The 10,040-nt window shown below is 33.0% G+C and overlaps 1 protein-coding gene across 15 annotated transcripts; it reads left to right on the top strand.

Moving 5' to 3' along the window:
• The first annotated feature begins 702 nt into the window (after window positions 1-702).
• LOC110918251 lies at window positions 703-6,121 on the top strand. 15 transcript variants are annotated; one of them, XR_004884135.1, is made up of 14 exons: window positions 709-1,031; window positions 1,132-1,242; window positions 1,352-1,520; window positions 1,603-1,749; window positions 1,847-1,881; window positions 2,145-2,208; window positions 2,622-2,669; window positions 2,775-2,893; window positions 2,977-3,354; window positions 3,947-4,026; window positions 4,461-4,542; window positions 4,874-5,093; window positions 5,357-5,659; window positions 5,732-6,121. XR_004884135.1 is itself a non-coding variant. In XM_022162597.2 (13 exons), the coding sequence occupies exons 8-12, from the start codon at window positions 3,285-3,287 to the stop codon at window positions 5,635-5,637; spliced, it is 729 nt and encodes a 242-aa protein (XP_022018289.1). In that variant the 5' UTR covers window positions 713-1,031; window positions 1,146-1,520; window positions 1,603-1,749; window positions 1,847-1,881; window positions 2,145-2,208; window positions 2,622-2,669; window positions 2,775-2,893; window positions 2,977-3,284; the 3' UTR covers window positions 5,638-5,659; window positions 5,732-6,121. The 15 variants fall into 15 exon arrangements, 2 of the variants coding, with proteins under 2 accessions (XP_035841481.1, XP_022018289.1); XR_004884134.1 differs by having other exon boundaries at window positions 710-1,031; window positions 1,146-1,242; XR_004884143.1 differs by having other exon boundaries at window positions 706-1,031; window positions 1,146-1,520; window positions 2,149-2,208; window positions 2,561-2,669.
• The last annotated feature ends 3,919 nt before the right edge of the window (window positions 6,122-10,040 follow it).

Below are 10,040 nucleotides of genomic sequence, written 5' to 3'. Positions count from 1 at the left end.
GCGTGTGTACTGCTCAGATTTAGGGTCGCCGCCCTTCCACGACATTTGGGTTTGCAATGGTCTAATATTGGCTCATATTAGCGATGGTTATGGTTGGCGATTGAACTGATATGCGTGTGTAGAAATTAGGGGATAAGCAGGTTGTTTGTTTGGGGGTCATGATTTCCACTTGGAGTTCGAATGGTATGTTGTCACGTCTAGATTTCGATTACAAAAAAAATCCTTATGGTATGAATTTCTATGGTTTACAAAATAGAATATTTGGGGAGAGGGGGAGAGATGGTAAGAGAGAGAGAGACGGTGAGAGAGTTTGGTCGGTGGTGGTGGCTGGGTAGCAAGTGTTGTGGCTGAGTTGATGGTTGATAACAGATACTTATGGTGTTAATAACAAATAACAATTAAATCCTTATATATGAAATTAACTGAAATTTATAACTGAGTAAGAGTTAAGAGCAAACTGACAATAAAATAAAACCTCAGGTAGGAAAATGATGGTTTTTAAACTATTGAGACAAAAGCGTTAAATTGATTAAACTACAGGGAGCAAAAATGAAATTAACTCTACTTTTAAGATAAATCTATCTATTATACTAAATGAATTCTCTTAAGCCACAAGATTTATTCTTAGCCAATCATTTTGATGATGTGGACACTCTCTTAGGCCAGAGAATTCTCTTTGAGCGCCAAACCCTTTTCCTCTATTTTCCTTTCACGCGGCTTCGGCTTCTTAGACACGCTTTACATCCGTATCATTCAAAAACCCTAATTTTCTTTAATCCTCCTGAACATCTATCCTTTTTCCCCTATTTTCTTTCATCAATCTCCTGTTTTTATCAATGACGACTTCATCTATTGAATTCATCTATGTTGATTTCCTCAAATCTTCATGTAACCCTAGATCAATCATCGCCTCTATCACAACAAAATAGAACAAATGTCGATCAACAACTCCAGCGTTTAATACACATATTTGCTTTCGTTTGTGCAAATCTTCTTTTTTTCATCCCTACTGATTATTTTTGCTTATGAAGGTTAGTGCATACATTAATTTTGTTTTAAATTATCACTTTATAGTGTTGTTCATTCACCGTAATCTTCTTTTGTTCATCTTCGCTTTTTGTCCTTGATGAGGTTTTTTGTTACAGATCTGGAAACTGGGACAAAATGCCCTAGCCGCCGCCGCTTCCAAGCAACAAAAGCTAGGGTTCCGACAAGTTGATGCGGAGCCAATTCAGTTGACAGGTTTGCATTTTAGTTTATCTTTTGATTTTTGGTTGCCATTGATTTTATTTATTAAAAAGTGTTTCTTATTCTTTGTTTCTTCACATTCATCTCACGGCGTCTATTTGAGAAACCCTAATACACCGCTGGAAGAAGCAAAACCGGTAAATATAACTGGAAGTGAAGACCCGAGGACAGATGTAGCTCCAACTGTAACTCCTAGGTTTTTTCAAGAAACTGAGGGAGATACTCAGAATCTTGAAACAGCTGTAGTTGTGTTGGATTCGAACACCGTGCAGGTAAAGAGTTCTGTTGAAAGAAATGAACATACTTGGATTATTCAATAACGAATGATGACATCAGTGTTTTGAAAATGTGCAGAGTGAGGAAAAACAGTTGAGAAAAAGGAAGTGCAATATAATGAATCACATGCAAGTAACCATGATTGAACAGGCTTTGCAGAATGAGCCTGACATGCAGCGGAAAGCTGCGTCGATACGATCATGGGCTGAAAAACTTAGTCTTCATGTATGTAAAATTTGCATTAGTTTTTAATTTAGTAAGATCATGTTTCCGTTTTTTTTTCCTGAAGTAATTGTTTATGTTTACTGATTTGATCTTGCAGGGTTCAGAACTTTCTTCCTCACAGCTGAAGAATTGGTAAGCAAGCATGTTCTTCTTTTCATGTAACCATATAGTTTAGGGCTGCCCAAAGTCATTAAACATACATGGCCCGGTTTGTATCAGGCCATTGTGGGCCATGGACAGTTACCCAACGGGTTAGGTAGGAATGTGGGTCAAGTGGGCCATGATTTGGATAGGGAACAATCAATGATGTGCAAGTCATTAGATAACCAGTTAACCAATGGTTCTCTACTATTATTTGATTATTATATAATTATATTTATTAGTTTGTTGTGTAGATAGAAATGAGGAATATGATTTCTGGAGGTGGCTGTGTGGCTAATAGTTTTGCGCTCTTATCAGGTTAGGTTAAATGATTACGGTTGCATATTTGATTGTTGGTTAACATTGTGATAATTTTGAACAGATTCAATAGGTGTTTGATGAGATTTGTTTTGATTTGATGCACAAGTGATAACAACTATAACAGTTTACAGAAAACAAAATCAGTTGAATGTTTTGAATGGATAAAATGACATTTAGTGATCATATTGTTCAGTGATTTGTCAAACAGTTAATACAAAAGTTCTGTTCGAATAATGTTAAAAGATTTGAGTTTCAGATTGATTCAGACGAATTTTTGATTTGTGTCGGTGATTTTTGATTGATTTCGAACTGATTCGTTTGATTTAGTCGTAATTACAGTTTGTTTCAGATCATTTCAAAGTTATACAAACTGTTCTTGTGATTGATTTTCGGTCAAGTTTCGATTGCAGTTTATACAAATCAGTCTCTTTTCTCAACTGATCACAACAATCCCCAAGGTAAAAACTATGATCTCATCGGTTTTTGTTTTAGATTAGTCTGAAATTTGATACAGTGAGTGTATCTCATTCTTAGTTTTCTTAATCATAAATGTCTGGTGGTAGGATTCTTGAGCAGATCGGTTGCAACTGAGACGAGATCCTAACAGTACATGGTGGTCAAGGTTGGTTCCGACAACCCGATTCCGATTTAGCGGCCGCATGTATATTTTTTGAGAACAAAGGTACGTCTGGCGACCTTTTAATTTGTTTAGGTCATGTGCTTCAGTTTCTATTAGATTTAGCAACTGATGTTGAAATTTTGTAGTTCTGGAGGCTTTAATGATGATTCTAACAGCTGAAGTAACGATTTGCGACACCATAAGGGGCTATTAACGGATATTTGTTATGTGAAAGAATATGTGGTGTTCATATTGGCTTTAAACCTGACCCATGAACAAAATCTGAATCCTATATAATCTCTTATAACCCGTTCCTTAGCCCTATTTTCCATCGTTTTTTGTTTACCTTTTCATCTTCTATGTGAAAACCCTAATTTCGAAATCGTTGTCATCCATTTTCATCTTCGCGGAATGTTTATCTTACTGTTATCTTCCTCTTCATCGATTTTTATTTATGGAAATTCCGCATATCGGTGGCCATCTGGATCCCTTTCGTCCGTCACGCACCGTCGACAAAGTTTCAGGTAAGGTTGCTTTGTTCTTCGTATAATGTTCAACTTGAGTTAGGCATCACTTTACTCTTACTTCAATTTCACATTCATCTGAATCATATGTTGTCAATTACTTTTTCACATTAATTCGTGTGTGTTTTATCTCTTGAATTCATTCTGTTTGTTTTAGTTAATTTGAATTAGTTGTGTCAAGTACTATTTTTTATTGTTGGATTGATTCTTTCGATACGAGGTTTGTTGTGTCAGAGATTTAATTTGATTTGGTGAATCTGCATCTTATGTGTAGCATATTATGATAGTTAATAGAGATAAGAGATTTATGTGTTTGTGTATCTCTGTTTAACGCTGCAGATTTCAACTTTGAGGTGAGTTTGTATGTTTTAGGTTACCGATAACTTTATTGTTTTGTATTATGATGATTTAATTAGTGATTTATGTGTTTGTAGTTTTGTTTGTTAACAAAAATTAATGTTTTGAATGGTTTCATGTCATGCTCTAGATTGTAGTAATTTTAGAGTTTTCTATTTCAGATTCCCTTTTTCCTCTTTTGATTCAATAAAATGTGTTTTTTACGGTTAGTTTCTTCTATTTTGATATTTCTTAGCCAGACTGCGTCCGAAGCCAGAGGAAGATCCCTACTGTATCGGATTTCTATGTTCCTTTCGTGCCAATTTCAGACTCAAGGTATGTATAGTTTATTTGATTTATTTGCACAATATCGGCGCTTGCCGTCATGGCGACCGGTGCTCGAGGCCTCAATTCAGAATACCCTTTTCGAGATAACAATATTTTTTTTGCTTTTATCCGCAAAATTACGAGACATAGATCCAAGATTGGCCATCATGTTAATCTTGATGATGAGAACTGTAAAGGGTTGTAGTGATTTGAAAGTCGAATGGTTTAGAAGTCAGTAAAATTGCTTTGTACAAGTTGGATCATTATTGTAGTAATAGCTTTTTTAAAATCATACTGGATATATTAGTTATATAAAAATTACAGAAACTAAGTGCAAATAAGTGGTTTATACATAGTCATTTCCTATGACAGACCATGTTCTACATTTCAATTAATGTATGTATGCTTAATCAACATCTATACAACATGTGTATTCCTTTCAGACTGACCAAAACTAAAGACCAGGACAAAATAGAAGTATTAATGGTATCTTCACCAAACCATTATGACATGGTATTTCCTAAGGTACACATTTTTTCCTTACTTTTCAAAGTTGTTACTTTTATTTAAAAAAAACTGTAATGGGTGATAACTGATTCTTTGCTAATATATACACGATTTTTGGGGTACAATACATTCCTGGTGGTAAGATTCAAAAACTCAAGCGGCGTGCAGCTACGCTTCTTATGGGCTGCAGTAGTGGTTCTCTATCTTTTAACGGCTCATACACTCCAAAAGGGACTCCATTGCATTATATGTTTGCTTAGCTCTTAAAAATGATATTTATATTTATAGATATATATATATATTTGATATATATCACTACATATATAACTAAATATTTAAGCAATGGCAGGCTGAATACAAGTCTGTGAAGAAAGCAGCAATTGTGTTTTTCTTCTCAATAACGATTCCATTTGGGATCGCTCTTGGGATCGCGTTGTCGAAGACATACAAAGAGAATAGCCCAAGTTCATTAATCATAGTTGGTTTACTCAATGCTTCATCAGTTGGACTTCTTTATCTACATGGCAGTGGTCGATTTCAAATTAAGTCTTATGCAACCGTCTTACAAGGTTAGATCTATAAATTACATTATCCAACAGTTGATGATTTTTTTTTTATTTGCGTGGTTATAAATTTCTTTACTTTACTTTACTGTATCGGATTTCTATGTTCCTTTCGTGCCAATTTCAGACTCAAGGTATGTATAGTTTATTTGATTTTTTTGCACTCCACTTCATTATATGTTTGCTCAGGTCTTAAAAAATGATATTTATATTTATATATTTGATATATATCACTACATGCCACGAGTTTAATGTTTTGGTGCTAGCAGGAAACGACATAAATGTTAATGAACATAACGAGCCAATTGCGAGCTTGGAGAGAATTAGGGAAGAAGAGATTCCTAGGGACACTAACCCATTGGCGATTGTGGCGGATAATAATCCGAGAGTGGCATCTCCGACTAGAGGTGGTGGCGGGATGAGTTTGGTTAGTACTGATCGTATCAGCGATGTTTCGTCAGTCCAGCGAGTGAAGAAAGAGGAGGTGGAGTCGAAGATATTGGCATGGCAGAACTCTAAGATTGCAAAAATTAACAATTGCAACACTTGAAAAGAACTTTGCTGTTGATCCGGTATGTGGTTTAAATTTACTTTCATGCCTTAGATTTTATTTTTTCTCATTTTCATTTACTTTTATTTTTTAGGATTCATTATCCAATATTGTAGATGATAATGCAACATCTCAGCTAAAGAATAATGAGAGTACGAAGAGTCATGTTGATCTGAAACGTGCCTTGGAAGATTGTTATGATTTACACAACTCATCTTCATTTTCTGCCACAAAAAAGTCAAAAAATGTGAAACAAAAGATGATGTCAAGGCTAAATCGAAAGACAAACTTTTGATTCCTAAAATTGAAAAGTAGCTCGCCTACTTTCAACTTCAAAACGGTAACAGTTTATTTAAGCTTATGATGCTTTTATTTACAACCAAAACTAGGGAATTTATGTTGTTTTTTTTGTATGGTATGTTGACTTTATATTATTTTGATGGAAATTTTTTTTCCCATTTAAAGTATTTATTATCAAGAAATATGAATGAGGTGTATATTTTGGCACCCGTGCATCTGATTAAGGAGAAATTTATGATGATTATGCCAAAAAAAACATCCGATTAACCGATAACGGTATAATAAAAACCGGTCTTCTTAACCGGCAAACAATTCCGGATAAAAAACCGATTGCGCGGAACAATAACGTTAATCCATTTATCCCATCTACTACTAATCGAATAAATTAAATAATTTAAAATTCTGTCCCTTTAGATTTATATACGTCTAAGGTTAAGTAGAGTTGTGTAGAATTTCAATAGTATGATTTTGGATTTGTAACTGTTGTTGGAATAGGAAGGTTGATAAGCGTTGGTTGCTGATGGTTATTCTTATAGATTATTAAATTATAACATTCATAAAATAACAAAAACCAAAAAAACAATTAAAATATAGTGATGCGTCAAATAAAGAGTTCAATTAAAATTTCAAGCATTTGATCAGTTCGTTGTTTTAATAACTACGAACCCAAAATAAAACTTGTGTCAAAAATTCATTATCCTTAATCTTTAAGCCAACCTAATCGACTTATGTCACATTTGATTAAAAACCGTAAGTCAACATACATTTTTAACTATATAGAATAAAATTTCTATATTCTTTTTATTAGTTCCAAACAAAATTAAACTACCTTCATTTCTTTAACCAATAAAATCTATCCTTTTTTAACCGATATTTTTTTTCTTTTTAACTTAATCAACTTATCATTTTTCGTGTAAGGATTTCATCACGTTGTTCATGTTATATAGCTATCAGTTAGGGTGTTCATGTTGTTCATGTTATATAGCTTAGAATGGATGCATGGACCTCAGTCGTGAAAGAGTCAAATTAGTGCTATTACTATGAAAAGAAAAGTGGGAGATCCTCAAGAGGGCCTGCATAAGACCTGTGTGGATATGTACAACTTAGAATGGATGCATGGGCTTGGTCATGTAATGGGTCATAAAAAGAAACAAATCATATGTGCCGAAGCTATAACGTCCAAGTCACATTTCATATTCATTTATTTTAATTACGTGTAATTTTATATTTACTTTAGTACTAATACTGAAACAAATCTTTCATTAGAAGATTTATGAAAACACCGTTAAATAATATATTTTTTTAGGCCACCCGTGTAACACATGGGGTCTTAAGCTAGTTGTTTTATATAATTATGATTATGTCATTGCGACGTGGTTTTTTTATCTACGTAGATATAAATTTTACTCGAAAACTAGTTGTGAATAGAAATATGAAACCAATCAAAGCGCAAACTTACATTTCGTCAAATTCGTCTCGTGATTTAGCTTTTTTATATATATACAGTGATGTCGTTTACACTTTTCGTTATTTTAGTTAAGACAATATAACGTTCTATAAAAAAAATCAAATATACAGTTGTAACGTGCTTATCTTTATCTACAATACGACCGAATGCCTGCTGTGAAGCACGGGGAATCCTGCTACTTAATAATATTTATTAATGTCTAGTTATTAGTTATTTAATATTAAAATATCAATTTATAATGCATAAGGAATTGTTAATAATTATAATAACCTACGTTTCATCCTCTCCAAGATCTCCAGCCATCTTTAACCACCACTGCATACCATCGCAGCCACGAACATGGCAACATCCATACACCCGGTTAGTGAAAGAGGAAGAGGTTGAGACCCGATAGCAACGGTGGGGGTGATGACACAGCCTGTTTTGAACCGACACGATTAAATATATTACCATGCTAATTCTACTCCTACATGTATATAACACGACAATATTTAGTTCACTAAACAATATCGTATCTAGAATAGCCCCCATGATAGCAATAATTAAACGAGTTCTTGATTATCATAAGAGATATAATGGTTAACGTATCCCACTAGTCATGCTCTAATTTTCTTCTGTAATACTTTTATCAGAAAAGAGCAGAGGGATTGTCATGTCTTAAACGATAATCAACAATCCAAATAAGAGCAAATTTTATAGAAACTCTTTAGTAAGCAAAACATCTTAAGTTTTCGAAATTAGAGTGGATGAAATAGATGAGATACAAACTTAAGAAGAAGCTTGGAGTAATTTACATTATGGGGTAATCAAGTAAAGCAGACACAAATTATTATATTGAAGATATAGTCTACTATAACACCAAAATAACAGACTAACTCAAGGTTCTATCTGACTTTTGACTTCGCTTTGACTTTGACAAAAATTCAGACACATTCTGAACATACATAAATAACAGATTGCCTTATTGTTCTAAATGAACTTCGGCTTCGCTTTGGCTTTGACCAAAACTCAGGTATTATGAACATACATAAATAAAAAACTAACTTAATGTTCTGCCTGAACTTTGGCTTCGCTTTTGTTTTGACTAAAATTCAGACATTATGAACGGTATAAAATAATAAAACTCAGCTTAATGTTCTACCTGAATTTTGGCTTCGCGTTGGCTTTGACCAAAATTCAAGCATTATGAACAATATAAATAATAGACCATCTTTAGTGTTCTATATGAACTTTGGATTCGCTTTGGCTTTGACCAAAATTTATGAACACGCATGAATATAGGCTATCTCAAAGTTCTACATGAACTTTGGTTTCGCTTTGGCTTTGACCAAATTCATGTATCATGATGAACGTACATAAAGAATAAGGTAAAGCACATAAATATAACATAACACCTTTGGACCAGAAATGAAATATTTATGTAAATTAGGCTAATAATTTATTATGTGTATCATCAAACAATTAGTTTTTGGGTTCATTATCTAACAATACACATGATAACATAAAATGACATAAATTAAAGTTTGGCCATTCGCAAGTTATTGCCATACGAAAGCCAGGTCGTGCAACCGTTAGGGCCATACAAAATAAAATAAAATTAGGCTTGCAAAAATTAAAGCATGCAAAAGTTATATATTTTCGTATAAACAATATGCAGAAGTTATGCAAAATAATTTATACAATATGTCATATGTGAAAGCCTAATATATAACTGATACGAGTCATACGAAAATATAAATTAATTCCTTATATCATGTCACCCTGATTTCGAATGAATTTTTGGTAAACAATAAATCTCATTTGCTAAATCCTTTCATTCGATAAATTTATATTTTTCCCTATAGAAATAATTGTGTACCGTCATTTAAGATCAGAAAATAAAAGATCAAAAATGTTAAAACCGATCACATACCACAATTGATTGCATCCATGTGCAATTTCCATACCAATTAATTTATGAACTTGTGGAACTAAAAATAAATTAATATTGTATAATCAACTTTCACAATTTTTCAATGTGAAGTATACTTAAGATATATCAAAAACAACATGATATTTATCCACATCATGGCCTCATACAATCAAATCCATTAAAGCATATGAGGTTGAACTAATAATAATATGTCTAATCAGACATTTATCAACTGATGGAAATCGATATGGTAAAAAAAAGTATTGTTCCAATAAATCTAATCTTTAGAATTTCATGAATCCATCAAAAAACTTTTGGATAACAATTTCCTCAAATAAAAATTAATTTACGGTAGTTTTAATGTTTCTTACAGTTATGAAACTTAATCATCTAAAGTGGACTTCAGGATTGAATTGATAAAAAAATCAACATACGCTCTGATACCACATGTTGATTATATCTTTAAACATGGGTAAAAAATAAAGAACCCTAATCATGTTTATTCAATCATAACGTAAATATAGATGCCAAGTTAGAGATACTTACTTGTAGGGATGATTATCTTTGAGGATAAAGATGAAGTCATGATTCTTGTTATGGTACCTTGTGTTGATGAATCACACTAGAGAGAATTCTTAGTATTGGTGTTCTACTAGAGTTTTTGATCACCACTTATCATCAATATATAAAGATCAATGCTTAATGGTCATGAATGGTGATCCG

Source organism: Helianthus annuus, chromosome 16, assembly GCF_002127325.2.
Source record: "Helianthus annuus cultivar XRQ/B chromosome 16, HanXRQr2.0-SUNRISE, whole genome shotgun sequence".
Lineage (NCBI taxonomy): Eukaryota > Viridiplantae > Streptophyta > Magnoliopsida > Asterales > Asteraceae > Helianthus > Helianthus annuus.
Note: the sequence above shows the minus strand (reverse complement) of the source record. Positions and strands in the feature narration are given on the sequence as shown.